The 22351-nt window shown below is 42.1% G+C and overlaps 1 protein-coding gene across 3 annotated transcripts in view; it reads right to left on the reverse strand.

Annotated features, from left to right (window-relative positions):
* Positions 1-465: 465 nt before the first annotated feature.
* Positions 466-22351, reverse strand: part of lmo3 (LIM domain only 3) — a 40078-nt gene continuing 18192 nt past the window's right edge. For all 3 annotated transcript variants that reach the window (XM_058416548.1, XM_058416546.1, XM_058416545.1), the window contains exons 3-4: positions 8982-9107; positions 466-1924 (exon numbers count right to left, since the gene is read on the reverse strand). In XM_058416548.1, the coding sequence (XP_058272531.1) occupies positions 1819-1924; positions 8982-9107 (232 nt within the window). In that variant the 3' untranslated portion in view covers positions 466-1818. The remainder of the gene's footprint in view (positions 1925-8981; positions 9108-22351) is intronic.

Consider the following 22351-nt stretch of genomic DNA (forward strand, 5'->3'; position numbering starts at 1 on the left):
GAACTGAGCCCGTAGCTGTTACAATACATTAAAAGCCCCAACATTTCAACAGAAGGTGATTATCTATACTCCTCTACTCAGCTGATCCTCCTAAATGCACTCTCGCGCTGACAGATTCTCTTATACTCCCTGCTTTTCAGTCGAGGGAGAAAAGAGGGTGGCAATTTTTGAGTTGTGATGACAACAAAATGGCTGACAAAAATGATTGCACTTACTATCAATCATGGAGCAGAGAGCATAGCATGGTCTGGTGGCTAGGCTAATAGAGTGGTGAGTGGAGAGGCCTTCGATGGCTTCTTTGCATTTATACTCCGTGCCCTTCAGTGAGGCACGTAACCTAAATTGCTTCAGTAAACACTCGGGAGGTGGAAATGAACGGATTAATGGGCAAAATCGGTACACAGTTCACAAGGATTGGATTAGGGTGTTGAGAATGTTGGAAGAAAAGACATCTGGCACGCAATGTTAACACAATAAAACTGTATTACATTTGTGCTTAAAATGATTACAATACAGTATGTACATGTGTCCTAAAAATAAACATCTCATGCTGAGTGTCACTTAAAAGAAAATTATTTAATAGCAAGCCAAAAAGAATACTTTTATTTTTTGTTTTTTTAAATATGTACAACCACCATTTACAAATCAGTTTGTCTTTTTTCTTGAGGCTTTGCCCTCACTTTCAGAAGGTAACTGAAGTGTCAGTTGGATGCTGCTTAAATGCGGTACAGTAGCGTTAACATGCACTTCGACAAACTCGTCAAAGTCGGTAAATCGGAGGTTAAAGACCTCTAGTTTATGTGAGCTGACTTGTTCGTCAACATACCACAAGTGTTTGTCAGTGTGCAGTAATGAGGCCAGACTTGTGAAGCCTGGACAAGAGGCTCAGCAACTGGCCAGTGATCCAATTCAAGTATAAACATGTCAAGGACAAAGCCTCAGTATGATGCGCAACAACAAGAACAACAAAAACAAAAAAAAAGGGTTCAAATAAATACATTGTATAAAAGAAGTAAATCAGACACCACACCCTCCCACCCCACATAACAAACTGACTTGTGCGCCAAATCCCTACAGTGTCCTGACAATGATCTCTGGAGGCTGTTTTACATACAAAGCAAGCAGAACATGAATAATCTTAGTAATAAAGTTGTGTCAGTGTAGCAATTCCAGCAGGTCTGCTGTACCGATAGGAAACAGGCGAGAGAAAGAGCTGAGCTGTGCTCAGCTGGACAGGACTTTTTCTCATAAAAGGAAAAGAGAAGCAAAGTAATAGAAATAAGGAAACCCCCTCAACCTGAGGTCTTATATTGACATGGCTCCCTCGCTCCCAGCTGACAGGACTACATTTATACCTTTTCATCACTCAATGATTGTTTTCCCTTTTTTTTCCCCATTCTCGTCCTTAGCCTGAGAGTGAAGTGGGGGTCAGTGGAGAGGGGTCTATGAATATGGTTGCATTTTTTTTTTTGCAGTTTCATGTGTGTAAAAGTGTGAGTTGTCAGGCCTTGGGGTGGATTGTCTCCATGAGGCCATGGGTCTTAGGGGCAGGGGAAAAGAAGGGGGTTGTTTCAAAAGAGCCACAGCAATATCCAAGACCAGCGTCACTTTGCTTAGGGGGACTTGCAAAACCCCCTTCCCCACTCACAACAAGTCTCTATGGCTATTCTGTACAGCAGTGCCCCATAGTGGGCGTTTCTTATGTACATTATCAAGGATAAGGGCTGGAGAGGATGGTAGTGCTTTTGGTGTCTGACTGCATGTCCCCTTTCAGGTCCTCTCGCAGCTCTCTCCCCACAAGCGAGTGCTGTGTTGGGGTCAGCGGACCTGCGGGGCGTAGCCTTCCTTCATCAGCCCCTCTTCGTAGTCCGTCTGACACAAGATCATGTTGTTTTTCAGGAAGAATTTGTCCCCCACGCAAAACCTGAAAAATGAGAAGTGACAGAGAAAGAAGCAAAGACAGAAAAAGAAGAGGTTAATCAATGTGGGATAGTTATGTGTGGTTATCATCTAGCATCCTAAAACATTCTAGGGTTTGTCAGTCTGGAGAAACCCTGAAAACCCGTAAGTGGAAACTTACAACCGAGGGTTTCTCCCTTGATTATGCATGTCTTCCATAATGGAATCGTTGAAGGGTTTTTCAAAGGTTCATGACATTTTCAGCAAACAAAAGATGAACACCAGGTTCTAGATGTCAACATTTGTTTCGTTCTGATTAACTGTACGAGGAATTATTTTCTGTTGAACCTGAAGAATTTGATATTGGTTTGTAAAATATACTCAAAAAGCTTTCAGTTATTACATGATGATGATTATTGTAGCTGCTGATGTGATCAGCATAATAATGGTGTAAAAGAATGCCTTCTGTCTAGCAGTCCAGGAAGGTGGGATGGGGCATGGAGGGTACTAGGGAGTGAAGGAAACACGCACAGGACAAATATGCTGCTATCGTTGCTGAAGCTTTTGACTTTGGGTAGTAAAATATGTTCTCAAGGCTTTTGGTAAATGTAGCATATAAAACCCTGAACAGTTGCATTAATAACCTCCCAAAATCTGATAGCCCAGCTCTCAAACGTTTGTGTTGGAAATGCTTTCCTGTTCTCTGAACGAATACCGGCTCTGGCACTGAAGAGGGGTATGAGAGATCAGAGATGAGGGAATTTCAGGGCAATGAACACTAACCTGACCTCTAACTCAAGTGCATGAGAGCACCTGACCTGAGGGAAGGTGCTGTGTTTACAGTGTGTATCTCTGGAGTGTATCGGTAGTGTGAAGCTGCTTCTCCACCTGCAACATGAATAAATCACAGCCTGGCTTCCACTCACTCTGCCCAATGGGCCACTGTCTCACTTGACCTTTTAGAAAGGAGATTATGTTGGGGAGGAGAGAGAGAGAGAGAGAGAGGTAATGATATGTGATACATAGGGAGAGAGACAGAAATGGACAGAGTAGGGACGAAGAGAAATAGGGTAGGAAAAATTAGAAAAAAAAAGAATGAGAGAGAAAGAGAGAAAAGAAAGAGAAAGAGAGAGCTCCTCTGTGTGCCGAGTTGTCCTAAGGGCTGCTTATTTTGCTCACAGCGAGTTCGACAAGGTCAGACTACAAGTGCGCAATTCTGTTTACCAGTGTGCTTCCCCTCCTTCTTTCTCGCAGTATGTGTGTGTACCTGAAACTCCCCCATCACCATTTTAGCTAGAAGATTAAAAGACTAGTTCACTTCTCAGCTTGAGGCTGGAACAGGAGCGCAAACAAACTCAGCAGGCTTCAATCCCCCTGCGAGCCTATTTGCCTCCAATCACGAGCTCTTAAACGTGCTCTGTTGACCACAATGCATTGTTTTAGGGAATAAAAAGATCAATTGAACACAGATACGTTAACCTTTCCATCTATCTAGCAACCTAACAAGCAGCAGAGACAGCCCTGCGTAAACCGTTTCTAATCATAAACTTCTTCCTGGCGAAAGTTTGTAAAAGATTGTATTAGTCACAGGTGACAGTGTCAGCCGGCAGCCGCAGCCATTAGGCAGGATCAAGTATCAACAAGTAATATCCATTAATCGTGCTTGTTGACATGGTGATTAACACAAAGCAGAGGTGTGCTTAATGTAATGGTGTCGTTGGCGCCAATAAAAACGTCCTGTTTAAATGACACATTCTTCCCAGGAATCCATTAGTGTCCATCTTGTTTGACACTCGGGACCCTCTCCTCCTCCTCGTACCTCCATCTCTCTCTCTCTCTCTCTGCTAGAAGGAACCTTCTGTGTTTATTTAAAGCCTGTGTTTTCCGCAGCCTTTTTGTCCCGTCACCGCCCCGTTTCACGACGCCAAATTGTTTCTGCTTGGTGAAATGTCAACAGTGCTGGTGACATCTGAGCGCCAATTATGACGAGGATATTGCAGGCAGCCCATCGGAGGTAGCAGTAATAAATGCCCTTGTACTGCCCTCCATCTTGCAGTTCCTGCAGTCATTACAGATCACCACATGTTCCAACCAGCAGCATTAAAACCTCAGCTTTGTGTGTGAAGCCCCCAATAACACTTTCTCACACAGTTCAACTGCTGCTTCAGTACCTTCACTTTCTGGAAATGTAAACGTCCAAATATAATCTGACAGCAGCTCTATTTTATTTTCTTTTTTTCAGCGTTCATTTTCTTTTTTCCTTTGTTGTTTATTTCCTACATTCTGTCTTTTAATTTACTCGACCTTAATTTTTTTCCCTTGCTTAATTTCTTCCTCCTTCTTCCTACCTTCTTTCATTCTATTTTCTGCCCACCTTAAATTTCCTTCTTTCTCGTCTTACTTCCTTCCTTGTTTGTTTCTTTTCATCCCTTCCTTTTTACTGGATATATCTCCTCCTTTGGGTTTATTTCTTTCTTCTTTCTTTCCCACTTTCAGGATTTCACGTCTTTCTCTTTGTTTTCCTTCCTTCTTTACTATCTTCCATTTCCTTCCTTTCTTCCTTCCTACCTACCCTTCCTTCTTTCCATCCTTCCTACTATTCCTTGTCTTTACTTCCCCTCTCCCTCTTCCTCCTCCTACTTGCCCCCCTCAGGTCTGACAGTTGTGATGAATATGTCTATTGAGACCCATCTAGCTGAAGAAAAGATTCCAAGGCAGCACCTAATGATGTATGACTACTTCTGCGATTTGCCTCGGAGGTCCATGTTAACTATAGTAGTAACATCTCCAGGACAAAATAACAGGCAGCTGCTAAATGAGGGATAGAGAGGAGTAGGGAGAACATGAAGCAGCTGGAGAGAATAGAATCAGAAAGAAGTAGAATCGAACAGAAGCAACTATTTTCTGCAAGTTCTTTGTTTTCTTAGAAGTAACATTTGATGTGGTGCGGATCTGAGAGACAAGGTGACTAATTGCAGCACACAGACTGTAGTGCTGAAGTTCAGTCCCCTTTGGGGGACAAACAGCCTAATTTGGCTTCGGCAAACTCCCCATCTGACTTGTGACCTCCTTCAGCCTGGCACCCGCGATCTGAGCCCCTGTACCAGTCCCTAGAGAGCCTCTGGGCAGCAGTGGCCAGCCTCATCAGCACAAGGCAAGCCTTCTATAGTGGCCTGATGAGGCCAGAGTGGACGACAGACTCATCGATTAACTGTTCCCCTAGCTCTAATCTGTGTCTAATGGGTCGCTAGAGTCACTCAAAATCTAACACACACACACGCGCACACAATGACAGGTCAGTGCCCATTAACTAAGCTAAAGAAATAGCTCCAGAGTTTTGTCGGGTGGTGAAATCCAACCCTAAAGAATCAGACCAGACTTCTGCTAAGGCTTGGCATCGTGATCCATCCCGAAATATAGTGACTATGAGCGATTATCTCCTTGCTTGAATGGAGACACATAAATCATATCTGAAACATGCTATTCTGTGCAACCCGATTCACATTTTGTCCGTCTCGCTGCGGAGAAAGGAATTCAGATACAAACAGAGGCTGAGCTTTCTATTTCTTTCTAAAATGTCTCTCTAAATGGCTTCCTGAGCGTGGAATTCAGTGCAGTTCAGTGCGATGAAATCGGGCTAATCGCTGGCAGTATGTAACATTTTCTCCTCTCAGCTGTGCTTTTGTGTGGGCTGCGGTGACTAATAAAGCTGCTAAAAGGAGATGATGGTTGTGTAAATGTGTGTGCATGGGGGAAGGGGTGAGGGGGTTGGGTGGTGGTGGTGGTGTGTGTGGGGGGGAGGGGGGGGCTCTGAAGTGTGATTACAAGTCTGATTGTATCCATTTAACCACAGTATGGCAATATTGGGCCACGGTTGACCCCTCAGAAGGAGAATAATTACGTGCTGTGAACCCTGCTCACCTCAAATAGCTGTCTACGTGCATCACAATCTCGCCGTTAGACCAAGGTAGGCATTTTGTAATACAGACAGATGTCTTTATGAAAGGCCATGGTGTTTTGTTCTGTTTGTTTGAAGCTGTGTAATGAAAAAGCAGAGCCACTGCATGGACAGGGATGAAAACAAACGCTGGTTAAATAACTAAACTATAGAAATTTATAGCTTTCTATTTCGACCTATTTTTACCAGTTTAATCAATTTTCTAATGCCAGCTATAATAACCATGAGGGCACGAGGGCTACGCAGATCCTTCCCACTATGTAGCCCAGGCTCCAAAAGGGAATATGGCTGATCATGTTCTTAGATGCCAAACAGGGTTTATCTCCTGCTAAACTGGGCTTTTAGGGGGTGTACTAGTTGGCAGTTGTTATTTATTTTCCAAAAAAAAAATGTCAGTTCATTTTCACGCCTGTGATTTCCTCGTTTTGGTTCCTTTGTACTTTGAACTAAATGTGGAAAGCAGGCCCAGAGTGCACAGCACTGGAAGCTCCTGATAAGCAAATCAACATTCAAACCCAATTCAGCACAAGTGCCATTTGAAAGCATTGGGAGTGTGTCCACCCTCAAATCTTTTTTTTTTTAATATCTATTGCCATCGCAGGCAGTTGATGGAGTCTATATGGCCTTACTGATGTTTATCCAGGAACACCAGAGTGCTGGTAAGCTGATACAAGGTTGTAGACCTGACAGAACTGTAATGGAGTGGCCTGCCATTTATCCCTCTGTTTTTTTATTCAGAGAAGTGCATCAAGTTTTGTGAGGTGCTTTTTCTCGAAAAAACGATGAACAACAAAAGCTGCGTAGGCGTGTCAGATGACATGTCTATGTATGTCTGTAGAGATAATACCTTGTCAAGTTGCTGACAAATGAATTGGCGTGCAGGCAAATGAGGTGGATTTATATATCACGCTGTTGATGCTCCGTTCTCCAGTGTTTTCAGCTCGCAAAGAAAAAAGGTCTCGCCAATCTGCGACGGGCTGACAGCTAAATATGCATCTGGAACTCTCAGTATTGAAAAGATGTGCTTTTGAGGCTCGGCTTATGTATCTCGGCGGCTGAATTTTCACCGCGTGTTTAACAGTCAGTCACGATTTTTCTATCTGTAGTTTTGGAGTTCTGGAGTCCACCGTACTTCAGTCCTTTCCCTGCTCAAATACAAACATATCTGAAGCATCGTGTGACATCCAGACCTTCTATAAAAATTCTTATAAACACCCATGTCTCAGAGTGTCAAGAAGCTGCTGGAAAAGTCTAGCCTCCGGGCGAGAAACAGCAGCAATTAGTGCAGACACTACACCATAAATCTTGTTGTGAGGGCGGGTGAAATTGTGATGGGCAGGCGTGGCAGCGGAGAGAGGCCTCAGCAGCCAGTGTGCGTTCCTGACGTCGATTTTATTAAACACTTGATTGGCTGGCCTAATGTAAAAAGAAAGATTTGCCTGGTTCTAAATGGGTTTTAATGCCGGGAAGGCCAGTGGACCAGGCTAGGCTCTCGCTGATGAAGATTAGCTGACTCCTTGCATTAGGAGAGTGTGTCTCGTGCAGACAAGTGAAGTGGCAAGACAATAACCCGGTGCTAATTGTGCGTAACCAGAACCTGCAATCTGCCCTTCTGATGTGCACTGCTCTTAGTGTGTGTGTGTGTGTGTGTGTGTGAGAGAGAGAGAGAGGGAGAGAGAGAGAAACTGAGAAATGGACAGAGGTATCCACTCCACTGAGTCTTTCAAGAATGAAGGAGATTGATGCTTGCAGTTGTCCATGGTGTGCAGTGAAAGTGGACTGACACAAACGTTTATCTCATCAAGGAATGAACAGAAAATTGGAAAAAAAAAAAAGTAAAAATATAATGGGTGGAGTAACGTACACATCAGCAGGGACATTAATTGTGCCATCAAAATCTGACATCCCTATTAACGTAATACTAATAATAACTCTTAACCGTTTATATATATTTATTTAAAAAATTAAACATTACTTTTTTTGTCAGTAAAAAAGGATTTTTTTAACACCCAGGTCAATAGATTGTGGAGAATACCAATTATCAAACTTATAAATACACATAAAAAAATTGATTAAAAATGATAGGATGTTTATTTCTCTTAACAACTATTTTTTTATTTGATGTTGATTTGTCTGAGGAGAAACAGCGGTCAGGGACATACTAAAGCAGATTCAGTGCATGAACCTTGAGCTCTCATTATGAACTGAAGTTAATAACGTTTTAAACAATAGTTATGTTAATAATGAAGCAAAACTTCGAACCCGCTAATTTGATATCCTTCGTCTTGGATGACACCCCGGTCATTTTTAGATATCCAGAATGCTTCCACACTGCCTAGTTAAAGTGTTGTTTTTAGTGAGAACAAAGTTGTGGTGTCACATCCCTCTGTCATTGTTTACACCACGTCTGCTCTCTGTAGGTGTCTGACTAGCCGAGCTGAGCAAGCAGCACGCCTCACGTTCACATGAATCACTCGTGAGAGGAATTTTCAGGGTAACTTAGACCATAGAATTAAACAAACAAACAAAAAAATTCTAATGTTTCTTTAGTTTATGAACTGGGATGTTTTTAATACACTGTTTCACGGGATACTGTATCTCCTAACGAATTTATTCAACCATTCATTCATATTCAATAACTACTTCACTGTGGTAAGGGTCATGGTAGATCCAGGGTCTATACTGGGAACATGCCTTAAGATGCTAGCCCACTTCAGTGCATGTGTTCACACACACCTAGCCATAGATCGTCTGAGAAGTGGGAGGAAATTGGAGAACTGGTGGAAACCGAAAGGGAGAGATTGCACTTTTGTTTTTACTGAAAGTGAATGAATGAAATGCAATTAAAGTTCATCTCCTTAAAATTATGTTCTAAGATTTTAAGGGGTAAACACCTTAAACACCTGTGTGTGTGTGTGTATGTATGTATATATATATATATATATATATATATATATATATATATATATATATATATATATATGTATATATATAAAGTGAGTCTTTACTCCTTTCATAAGCAGGTGTGCCTCGGAGCTCTAGGGTTTGATGGAAAATGTCAGCAAACACAGTGGATCTGATCAAAGCTCGCAGGTTTGGGTAGAGACAGACAGGCAGAGCTCACCTCTGGTTACAGAGTTGGCAGGCAAAGCAGTCCAGGTGATAGACATTCTCCTTGGCTCTCATGACCATCTCGAAGGCTGGGATGAGCTTGCTGCAGGCTGCACAGTTCCCCGTCACGCCAAACAACCTGCCAAAACATGGGAAGAATCGAGTGTTTTGAAAAGACCAGCACTAGATAACCAAGGTTCAAGAACTCAAGAACACAATGCAATAGATTGCACAGGGTTGCTTCTTTGGTTAAGCTCTTCTCCCAACGAGCACCTCATTACGTTTCAGTGTGATGGGTTAAACAATCATAATAATAATGGCTTCGAAGGTGCCCTAAAGGCACAAGCGACAGTTCAAGTGTACTGGAAATATCACGGCGATGACTAGTGCTGCTGACACGGACTCGACAAGGTTAGCACCACAGAGGCCGAGCAGGGACTCGGCCCAGGGAAGATCTTATTATTTGAGAGGGTGTCCTCAGAACACAGAGAGAGAGAGAGAGAGGGAGGATTCATTAGGGATTCATAGCTGTGACTGTGCTGCAACCTAGTCGGAGTAAAAAAAGGGGGAAGAAAAAGAGAGAGAGCAATCTGATAACAAAATCATATAACAAAATAACCTATTAGGCAGGCTTCTCCAGGCACTTTTAGCCGTCGCTGTTAAAATGATAAAACTGCATGCCACTCTCAGAGCCTGTAAGAGATCGCAATCTGATAAATGATCTCCAGGCCTGCAATATGCAGGGTTGTTTATTAACCTTCGGAAAAAGCATGTTCCCCACAGGCAAAGTACACAGCGGATAGACCGAGCTCTTATGAATACCTACAGAATTAAGGGATCCCCTCGATACACCTTGGGACAGCAACGACTATCGTCTGGAGCGGTCAAGCTGACTAAAGAAGAGCAGAAGAAGGCTTAAAAAACAAGTGTGTCTATCTTATTGAGCTGTCTAATTCTAGTTACATTTGTGTTAGCTTTTGCATCCTACTCATTTCTCTCTAAATGCCAGAAGGGCTTAATATGAAATAGATGAAATGATACATCTGTCCTTGTAAGAAACCTTGGATTTAAAACCACTAAACAGAAATGTAAAATTGCATCATGGATTTCTGGTGCATGGATTAAATGCCTCCTCCAACAACCAAGGAAATGTCCTTTCATTAAAAAGGAAAATGCAGTCAGACATATGCATGTGTGACTCCATGAAAAAAAAAAAGTTAAGATTAAACCCTGCTTTGTTTAAAGCAGAGAAAGTGTTCTGGGTTTTACCTGACGAACGACAGACGATGCCCGTATGAAAAAGTGACGCCTCCAGGTTTTTTTGTTGTCAGGTCGAATCAATGGCAGTGCATTTTTTCTTCCCCCAACTCACACAATCTGTCATCTTCGACTTCCCATCTCTTGCAAATTTAAAGTGGCCCGTGCCTTTAAATGGTCTTGTCATGCTATTTTCATTTGAGTGAGTGGGTGCAGAGCTGTGGGCTTTCCAAATACAAAAAGCTTTGCTTGTCCCACTAAGTGAGGAATAAACCTGCCTTTATCTGCCTGCTGTCTCTCAGCTTCAACCCAAAAGTGCACAGTGCTGGGAATATAAACGGAATCAACAGCTGGGCTGCTGTTTTAATCATCCAGGAAAAAAAAAAACCACAGACTGCGGCATTGATTGACTGATTGTATAAAAATGGATATTCAAGGTTAAAGACTGTATGAGAGGCCACTGTATGCATCCAAAGAACGAGATATGCTGCTAAATATGCAAAGACGAGTGCAAAGATAATATAGGCAAACTGAAAAATAACAAGAAGAAGAAGGAAAAAAATGAATAATGTCCAGTAGGTGTTCTTAATTTATTCTACAATTTAATTTTAGCCCATAATATATTTTATGCAATACTAACATATACTGAAATTATAAAGAAAAATAATATTGTAGGATTCCCACTATTCCCCATCTTACACCCAGTGCAACTAGGCTAGGCCCAGGATCCCTCTCAACTCCGACTAGGATAAAGTGGACACTTAAAATGAATGAATGAATGAATGCATGAGTGCTCATTTCACAATGAAACAGCTTCACCTTTTAACCTGGCGAATTTGTGTATTGTGCTTTGGTGCTGTCCAAACCTATAGTGCATTTCAACAAATAATCACAGCATGGTGTACAGGTGATATCCCTCAGAAGAATTGCTACAGCACAAACCCTGGACCAACAGGCTAACAGGCCATTAGACAACACACTCTCACTGGGAATCCTGCACCCAAGAACAGTGTGACAGAAAAAAATAGAGGAAAAAAAAAAAACAACATGTGACAGAATGCCATGTCCATTATAGTTCTGTATTTACTGGCATATTGTGTGGAAAACTTGTCATAAAGCTCAGATGCTTAGAGAAATCCCAAAAGAAAGGGCTGAACGCCCTGCAAGAACTGGAGCACAACTGCTTACTCTGAGAACTGCTGCCTTCAATGACTGCTGACACACACACACATACACACACACAGCAAAAAAATCCCTAGTCATAATACCAAAATTATAACACAAAACTGAACTGACCAATGACCAATTAAACTGCAAGTCATGACTTTACTAAAAAATGTAGGGTCTACAGAGGCTTCTGTCTTTTTAAATGAGTAAAATAGCAGGTCTGGAATGCTTTCTTTAATAAATAAAGCAACCATGCATTATGCAATTTCTAAAAAAAATAATGCAGGGCAGAGTGTCAGTTGAAATAGATTACATAAGCACTGTCAGCTTGATTTATTACCCACAAAGTAATACCAAACAAAGGGCATGATGGTTTGGATATTTGAGCACATAATTAAAAATAGGCCAAAAAAAAAAAAAGTACACTAAAAATACTTTCTCTAAAATGTAGTTCTTGGAAATAGTTTTAGGTTTTTTTAATGGCTCTAAATTAGTGTTATGTCCCAAATCGCCTACTATCTGTCCTACATGGTTCGAATTAGTGTGTCCCAAATCGTAGTGTGTTGAAATGAGTATCCCGAAGGTATCCTGATGATCTACTCTTTCTTGGTATTTATTTCTGTGTGGATCTATGCACGCTTTTAGCTGATATTTTCCACAACTGTTTCTTTGGGGGAGGAGGGGTTTTCGAGAGGTGGAAAAATAAATCAAGGGACTGGTAAATTAAAAGAAAATAAATTATAGAAGGAATAATGATTCCTGAATAATGAAAAAAGCTGAAGTGCAGCAAGGTGTTTGTTTACAGTGACAGCGTGTGTATCTTGGGTTCTCTTCTTTTATATGAAGTGTACTCTTTTGTAACACAATCAAAAGTTTATCATTTTTCTTCACAAACAGGGTAGAAAACGTTTTAGCTGGTAGGTGAATTGGGACGATTTTAATGTCAGAATCTAAAACTGAACTTAGTTTCCCAGGAACCTCTCTCTCTCTCTCTCTCTCTCTCTCTCTCACACCCCTTTAAACAACCCAGACAATTTAAAGTCTTGCTCTTGACCAGTGATAAGTTCAAGCTTTATGATTGTGAGTGGATTTATTTATTTACTATAATAAGAGTCTTTCTTAGCGAGGTGTTTTGTATGACCATGTGACATCTTTCTTTCAACCTTTGAGATCCTTCATTAGACCTACATTTGGACCCCCAAATCTACTGACACAGGAAGGTTCCAGAAATCACATCAGTTAAGCTGCTTTTACATTCGTTATTTGTATAAATTGTGGACAGAAGCCTGTTCAACATTTTTTTCTACATGTACTTCAGGCACATTCATGTTAGCGTTCTTATTTTGCATTCATTTTGGGTTTTTCCCCTCCCATGAAACAGCTAACCACCAGTTTATGGACAGCTTACAATTCTGAAGAATTGTGGCACGTTTCACTTTTATCTCCCAGGAGTCTCACTGAGATCTAAATTTTATTCACTATGATGCTTACACACGGAAAACACATCTGTCGCACCCATGTCCCATAAGAACACACACCAAAACCGCAGAAAAAAAAGAAGGGATTTGATCTCATAAGCGATGAATGTACAAAAAAAGAAGAAAAAAACGATGCTCCCTTGCTTAGATGCTTGAAGAACAATGAGGAGAAAATGAGCGCAGGTATTCTGGGAATAGATTTCTCAACTTGTTTTCAAGCCCCCCAAAAAAAGCACTTTTAAATTTGGTTCGTCTCTTTTTCCTCAACCTGACAACCTCAGTCGAGTTTTAAAAAGCTTAGGAATAAAGGAGGAGGCATGTGTCCTTACAGAAGACTCTCTTTTCTTATTTGTTCTATAAGACAACAAAAAAAGACATTAGTTACTAAAGATCTTGTTGGCTGCGGTTGAGAAAACCGTTCTTATGTAATGGAATAGTATTATATGGATTAATAATTTGAAGAAATGTTGCTGGGTTGTTTATGACGTGTTGAAGATGGTAAACTAATACTGACCGATGCATTACTAGAACCGAGTCTCATGTCTATCTACTATTCAAAAAAGTTTAAGTCTGGTGCTCAGTACAGATGGTGATGGTGCACCAAATACTGACGTCTCCTGAGAAGGACCTGAGCCCACATCATGCAAAAGAGGAAGGAGGGAGCAGGCGATGGATGAAGCCCTACCTGCCACTTGTCTTTCCTTGCTCCGTCAGTTTGATGCCACAGACGCTAATGGTTCTCTGGGGAGGCGGCGAATTAAGTGTGCTTGGCTAGTAATGAATTCAAAGGGCACATGTTCTCCAAATGTGGTCTCTTAGAGGAGCAGAGTAGAAACCTTGATATGCACAAATCAACACTGGATGATAAGGTACACAAAATGGACTCTTCTATTTTGTGAGGGTGGGTGGATCGGCTTGAGGCATGGTTAACTTTACTGTCTGGTCAAGAGCCTAGAGGGAAGCCTGCTCCAGAGGAAAAATACGTTTTTTGCTCCGACTCGAGGCTTGACAAAACAGCATATATGTTTCAAACGGCTGAAACACGAAATTAGAATTCATAGCGCCATAGATTCCGGCAGCACCTTATTGGAGAGAAAAGGTGCACAGCAGTACTTCATGGCTGAATGGTATCTATTTGATGAGAGAAAAATAGATACCAATTAAATGATTCCACAAGGCTTTAGCCCAGTGGGTGCAGGAGCGAAACCCAGGCACTCGGCTCGCCCGTGATGATTAGACGACGGCCTGTTGGAGAAAGCGCAAGCGATGTCACCTCAACATGCTCACCAAGTTGTACCATTCGTATCATTTACTTGCCGTCACACTCAAACGAGAAACAAACCGAAGTTAAAGCGAGACGGCTTGAAGCACTATTATGAGTTTGTCCTACCTTTTTCTTTTTCCTCTCTTCAACCATTTGGGTATTCTAGAAACATCAAGGGCAACAAATTAAGCATACTTTCTTTCAGGGCCAATCATTACTTTTTTTCCTTTAAAGTAAAAAAAAGAAAAAGAAAGAGCGATAACACCGCCACCTCCAGAGCCATTTGAAATTCTGACAGCGGCTCCCTCTTTCTCCTTCCTCCCCTTCCCCTCTGCCACCCCCGCCACTTCAATTGCTCTGGCCTCGGCGTGCATTCATCAGCTGCCGAATTAGAATTTGTTTCCTCACAAACCATTGATCATCGGCCTATTACCAGGCAAATGACAGTTAATTACCCACTACATTAACCACCGGGACCCGGGGACCAGCTCCGCGTGCCATCAGTCAACATGATGAATGTGGCAAGTTCAGTAATGCACGGCCGTTCTCTCGTCCGCCTGCCACGCTGAGAGCAACCCCTGGATCTCACTTCCCGGCACCCAGGGAAAATCTATGGCAATCTGCATAATTACAGGCTCAGGGTTAATAACAGACAAATGATTTGTTGCGTCTCGAGCAGCAGGCACCCCACGCCAGCATGCGGCACTGGCTCCGTGGCCTGCACTGGCGTAAGCTTTAAAACGTCAAGGTTTAGTAGGGGAAGAGAGTCGAACTGTGAGAGCAGGAGAAGGGAATGGAAGGGAGAAGGAGAAGGGCGGGTTGGCTGATGGAGAGTGGACAAGGCTGGCAATGCGATCAGACGGCTGCTTTCTTCAATTTATACCCTCCTGCGTGTGCGATTTCCAAAGATTAAACAACTCTTGGGGCAAAATTATTTCAATTAAGGGCAGCCATGCTCTGGGAATTGGCTGTGGGATAAGATTTTCCTCCTTGAGTGCCCTGCTTTGCCTGGCTGCTGGCTGGATCACTTCTAATCTGCACCTGGACTCTGATATCCTAATGATGAATTATGCGCCTCTCTTCTCTTCTCTTCTCTTCCTGTTGCTGCTGCAGTACAGACGGCTTTCCGCCCAAATGTCAGTCGGCTCTGGCTGGTGCAGGGATCTGAGCTAATCGTCAAATCATACCGTTACTGAGCGTCTCATGAGTAACTCTCGCTTCACATGCTCTATTTCTTCCACTCTTCACCTCTTTCGCAGACACTGAGACAGTAGTCCTGTAAGCCAGGACGTTTAATATGGAGAAACATGCTTCCTAAAGAGGGTAATTGTTTCCTGACAGCAAAGGTTACTGGGTCTGTTTGCCGCTACAAGATAATTCATTGTAAACAGTTTTGTAAGATGACAACAAGTTCAGAAAATGACTACCTTATGAGTGAGATTACGGAGATGAACAAATAACAGATAAGACGGCGGTTTAAATTGGCTGCAAAAGAATAAGAAAAGCCAAACATTTGCGCTTGAGCATACAGGCGCTGGCGGAATCAAAACGCCACTGTACAGGCTTCCATTTTGTGACTCTTTTCAACAGAAAAATCACAGTGAAACAAAGAAAAAATAATTACGCCCTTGCTAAATACAACCAAAGGCCTTTCAGCACTGAAATTTGGCAGCACTGTGTGGGGACTGGGAGGGCATTTTGAAGAGGGTGTAATGAAAGTTTTGAACCCCCGCAGGGCCCAGATGTGCACTTCGATAGTGCCAACCCACCTGCAGTCACAAGCTGAGTGCCAGGGTGCACCACACTAGGCCTGCAATTATCTGCACCAAACACGCGTGGTCCCACGAGTCAGTGCTCTTCACAGCTAATTAAGCTAATCTCGACTGGAGGGGGACCATCCAAAAACATAATGCGTCCAGTCGACTGATTCTCGAAAACCATTTAGAAGCATTTTTAAATGGAAATACTGCTGGTGTGATCTTTAGCTGTTAGAAGCAAAATGATGGAGAGGGACAATGCTGTTGTGAAGAGCTCCTAAATGGATACGGTGGCTATTGTTCGTCATGTGTTGGGGTCAAAACGCAGACGTGTTTTGTTGTGCACGTCGTATCGAGGCAATGCCAGATAGGGCTGCGTCGCATGTTATTTACCGCAGTCATGTTTAATTTTATTTTGCAATAATGGGATATGCAAATGAGCTTTCTTACAAATCGACAATTTATTGTTGCCTTCATGGAAGCATCAGATACTTTTATCTGGGTATTTATTTTTTTAAATATTGAATGTAAAAAATACATTTCTTGTAAAATAGACCAAAGAACCTCTCTGTTTTTTTAAAAATATGTCTTTTAAAGCAAAATGTGTAGCAACCCTAATCGAGAATTTATTTTTCTTGCCTAACACATGTACTCAAAGTATAATGTTAGTGAAATTAGTGAAAGTTCTGGAAAACTCTATGCTTTTTTTTTGTACTTTTGATTGAACAGAATGCTCCTAAATGCAATTTTGACCTTTACTGAAGAGCTGTTTGGGAACTTAATTTCCACTGACTATTTTATTCACCTGTTAGGCTACTTAAGGAGTTTTTCAAAAAAAAAAGACTTCTCTTTTGAGCATACATGCTAAAACATCAAATGGCTTGATGCAAAAGCAACATTTTAAGGCTGCTAAATGAAAACAATGGCGTCCTACCCTTGAACCGTTGAATGAAACACTGACCCTTCAATCAGGACAATTTAGCACTGAAGAAAAACACGATTCAATAATTGTGCCTTTATTTCAGATTCAACTAATAGTGAATACAGGTGCTCGTTCTGACCTCTCTGCATTTACAGATTACATGTGAAAAGCTCTACTTAATTACAGGAAGTGAAGAACACACACATTTGCAAGAATGAGCCTTAATGCCTAGACTTGGAAAATAAATTGTAGCACACAGAGGTTAATGGTGGTCAAGCTTGGTTTTTTTTTCCCCACCCAAGCACAAACACAGCAATTAGAAAGTGCTTTAAAAACAAACTAGGAACATATTTCTTTGTGTCTTTTTATGATTATTATTTACTTATCTCTTTGCAATTTTATATAAAGGACAGTCCAATCAGTGTGCAGGTGAGGCTTTGTAAAAGGGCGACTAAAGAAATTCAGAAATTTAGACTGAATCGCTGCTAAACGATAGTTAGATAGTGTTGTCACTGCATGGCTGTATGTAAACGTTAAAAGTTTCCCAGCACATCGACGTGCTAATACATTCCACCTTCCTCATTAACAGTTCTGTGTAGACCGCCTGTGCTTTCTTTAGAGCTGAAAAGAAAGAAAGAAAAAAAAAGGAATAACTTCAGTCAAAACAGACAAACCTTTCCTTCTCTAATAAGGTGCTTTGAATGAACTGCAAAGAACGGTGCAATTGTGTTGTTATACAAAACGAAAAGGAAAATTAGAATTAATGTACTCGGAACAGCTTGATCAAACCTCATCACCAGTACGCTATCACGCAGGCTATAAGCTGAGAGAAAAAAATGTCAGCAAAAAATGACTTCAGAACCTACCCGATTAACTCCCCCTCCTTTTTATCTTACAAACAAAAGAAGTAGGAAAAAATACTTAATATAGGTTTTTAATTAGATGAAAGTTCCAAATGGCTCCCCACAATCGGCATGAGGGGACTTTTTTTTTGTAGACGTAATGATTGAAACGTTTTAATCACTGCTGAAAATACAGATGGGGAATTTTTTCCCCCCTCTCTGTGAAAAATTCCCCACTGTTGCTTAAAATGAAAATCCACCTTAATGTTCTTCAGCCTAAAAGTAATTAGTTGAATAAAGATAAAGCCAAATGAACTCGTGATCAATACGCTTTCTCCTCCCTCTGCCTTTCGGAAAAAAAAAAAAAAAAAAAAAAAATCAAATTAATTATCCACACCCCCTTTCGGTATCAAAGGCTTGCTCTGCTTTGTGCCAGGGACATATGGGTATCAGAGTAATGCGTTACCGAGTGCAGCGGCTCCACTTCCCCGAGTGTGATGTCTCTTTATTATTCCAATGTGTGGCAGGGAGGAAGAATCAGGGCAAATGATCTCGCTACCCATGCCTAACAATAGAGGAGTCTCTAATGAATGGACCAAGAACAGCCAATTATTTTAATGAGAGCACACAAAAGCCTTAGGCCTGATCAAATCCAAATATCTGGAGCTGTTAGAATGTGAGCACAAGCAGCGCTGGGGTAATTCTGACAGAAGGAGAAAGAAGCTTAACTGTTTCATTATGGCATACCTTTTCCCTTCCAGCAAAGGAACTTCTTTCAACTTAAAATAATTACAGACAAAAGGCTCTTATGAATTATGCCGTTACACAGTAATCCAAACTATTACTTGGAGGTGACTGGAGAGAGATGTGTCATATGTAGATACAGATATTAAGTCAAAACACGTCACTAGAGTAGTCGGAGCTTTATCTTTGTAGCTCTTATTCGTACACATTCTGGTCATCGTGGAGCTTAAGGTGCAGTAAAACAACTCATCTGCTACAAGGATGGATGCAGGCTGGTGTGTGTGTGTGTGTGTGTGTGCAGACCCAATGCAGATGAGACGGGCTGAGAAATCACTGGGATGACGCACACACACACACACCCCTGTGCCTGCACGCACACACAAACCCACACACACATATGTTGGTGATTCCTTTTGATTGCCTCTTTAGCATTTCAGAGAGATTAAAACTGTATGGAAAAGCGGCAAAGATTCAGCACAATCAATACACAACCACCAGCAACTGCCTCAGCGCTCTCTCTCTCTCTCTCTCTCTCTCTCTCTCACACACACACATACACACACACACACAGACACCTGGATTAATCCAGTGCCCTTATTTCCCCACACTCAGATAGGTATTTAATGAAGAGGCAGGATGTGATTTGAGGACTGCATTGATTACTTACAGCTCTAACGCACTGCCCTCCCCCACAACACACAGCACACAGGTGAGCAGTTCTAACTGTGAGGGTGGAATAGAAGACAGAATTAATACTGTAAATTAATATTCAAGTCTAAAGAAATGTGAGAAAACCTTGAAAGAAAAATGGGAGAGAGAAAGATATGAAATGAGAGGGGAAAAATACAGCAAGGGGAGAACAATGAAAGAAAAATCATGTTGTTTAAGCATAAAAGAGCAAGGAAACAGAATTGAAGAAAACAGATTAGAAGAATATATTGAAGAAGGGGGACAGAAATGAGCCCTAAACTGTGTATATGTAGACAACTGGAGAGCTGGGATAACACCAGCTGACATTCTAAGAGAAATTACGTCAGTGGGAAAATCTGAACTTTTCATCTGCCGGAATGGTGGATCGCGGGAACGCTGGGTATGAGGTAGAAATACGTCCTCTACGTGAAGTCAGTCCATTGCAGTCCACCATGTTCACACACCCAGTCACAAGTATGGGCAATCGACCTACCAGCATGTTTTTGGGAGGAGGCAGGAAACCAGAGAACTCAGAATTAATCAACGTAAACAAAGAGACAACATGCAACTCCAAATTTTTTTTACTTGAACATTAAAAAAACAAAACAAACAGATTTTATGGCAACTAGAAAGGTCTTTGAAGCATGGCTAAACAGAGTCTGGATGTTAAACGAGCTGAATTAATTCTCGAAAAGTGTTGGGATACCAAGACGTAGAAGTAGCATGCGGAATAACAATCCGGTGCTCACCTTGCAAAAAGTGCAATAAACAACACTAACTAAAAGGGAATTCTGACATTCACCCTGCACTGCACACGTCAAGCGAGCTACACACAGCTCAGTATGATGACATCAGCATTCGCACAGGAAGCGGTGCTAGCTGTCATGTGCAGCCCATACTGTCAGGTAATGTAATAAAGCTGTTAATTCCTTCAGTGAGACGGGCTTGTTTGTGGCTGCGCCCGGGCCAAGGGCAAAGCCAGAGCGGCTCATTTGCATTCCTCTCTCTCTTTTGGCTCGCTCATGAATAAATCAAGCTGTTAAAATGGCTGCATTTACATCTCATTTTACAAAAGTACAGCTGAGTGACTGGACGAGATGGGGTTCACTTAGGCAGGTTGAGAGAAAAGAAATCTTCAGATTCTTTCACGTACGTCGTTCAGTTAATAGGACAAGGCAGAATCTTATTGGTTCAGATATCAAAGTCATTCATAAAGATATGATAATCCAGATGAGACTTACTGTGCTGTGTTTTATGCGGCTGAATTGCTAGCCACCGTTGTTTAAAAAAAAAAAATGGGAAAAAAAAGAAGACAGCTGCTTTTATCTCCACAGCCAGGTTTAGCTCAATATAAGCATGTGTACTGATGCTATATCCACAGTAAAATAACCTTGACCACGTGGTTGAAGGAGATCTCAGGGGTGGACGCTGCTTGGAGCATCTAGCAATGTCTCGCAGTTCCGCTAGGCCGCACACTAATTGAGAAGTCACTCAGGGGTTCAGTTTAGGGAGGGGGAAGGCTGCCCTTCAGTCCCTATCCAAATCAAGCTCTCGTAAAATGGGCCTGACATGGACCGATCACCATCTGAAGGTTTCTCTCTCCCAGCATGCCGAAAAAGAGTCGGAGGCCTTCGCTTTTCAATCAGCCCCTGTTCATCTCCATAAAAGGCTCGTTAAGCAGGGGGCGGTACCACAGGATGGAGGACGGCCCTCTCTTGTACCACAGGCTAATTGCCAGGGGAGTGCTGATGAGGTGCATCAAACTGCCAGTCATATCACGGAAATGCAGTGAAGCTTACAGGTTCAGAATTCCAGATTGGGCTTCATTAGTGAAGGGAAGTGCACTTGATCAAGCCATGCATAAAGCTGGACCAGTCTATACCAGGCATACCAGATGGGGTAGTCTAGCAAATGAGGGTGATATGACAAAAAAAAAATCACAATGCTTTAAATCATTCCTGCAAAAAGTAAGCAACTGATTCACTGATTCAGCTGCACTGCCCGTTACGGTCAGAAAATTGGGGTTGTCCAGTTGTACATTTAATATTTTCAGAAAACCATAATCCTGCGACTTATCATATTTATTCATGCATTCATATTCAGTAAATGGTTGGGGTGGGTCCAGAGCCTATCCTGGGAACACTGGGCACAAGGTGGAAATACACCCTGGATGAGATTCCAGTCAGACACAGGACAGCATACACACGTACATTAACACACCAAGGGGCAATTTAGAATCCACCTACTGCCATGCTTTTAGGAGTTGGAAGGAAACCGATGAAAAACCTGGAGAAAACCCCATACAGACAGGAGGAGAATATGTGAAACATCACACAAGCAGTGACTCAAGTTTAGAATCAAACCTGAAGATCTTGGAGCTGTGAGGTAGCAAAGCTAGCCTCTGCTCCACTGTGCTGCTCATATTATCATATTGCCCAAGCAACGAATTTACTCTGAATGCTTAGCATTTTGTTGCAAAAATGCTTAACTTGCAGCAGAATAAAAAAAGCTCCATTAGGTATCTCTAATAAATGTCTTTTGAAGAAAGCAGGTGTTCTTCATGCTGATATGACCAAAATCCCAGAGCCTGACTTCATACTGCTCTCACATACTGCTAGCCAAAGGGCAAACCAAGAAGCCAGAAGGCATTGAGACAGAGCTTTTGTTCCTTGCACAAACCTCTAAGGAGGGTTCCTCCTTTGTGAGCACGGCACCACACCCCCTGAGCATTTCGTTCGTTGCTTTATCTCAGGTGAGAGGCAAGCAGGTTTTTGGAGGGATGCTGCCAGTTGGAGGCTAAGCTGCAAGCTTTCTGGATGGTGCTGCTGTCTCGAGCCAGGATGGCGGCGGGATTCCAAAGCTTGGAGTCCAGAAACAAAAGCCGATCGGTGTCTGCCAAAGCTCTGGAGGCAGCAGGGGGCCTGCATGTCTGCACGTGTCAAACGGCAAAGCTGGTTATCACACTCTCACATGCCGGCAGAGGAGAGATGCCAGCCAAGTATGCAACATCACCTCATCACCCCCCCTCCGAAGCTAGTTGAGGCTCCACCAGGCCTTGAAATAACAGCCACTGATCTTCAATTAGCATGTGCAAGGCGGAAGACCTCTGGAGCCATAACCAGGATACTGTACGCATCATGAAACTGGAATGTACATGATATCTGAGACAGGCAAAATGGGATTCCTTTTATAGCACAAAAGTGACTCTATACTCATTGAGTCACTTAGGCCCCAAAAATGTGCTGATAATCTTCAAGATATT

This window comes from Hemibagrus wyckioides, linkage group LG19 (genome assembly GCF_019097595.1).
Source record: "Hemibagrus wyckioides isolate EC202008001 linkage group LG19, SWU_Hwy_1.0, whole genome shotgun sequence".
In the NCBI taxonomy this organism is placed as follows: Eukaryota; Metazoa; Chordata; class Actinopteri; order Siluriformes; family Bagridae; genus Hemibagrus; species Hemibagrus wyckioides.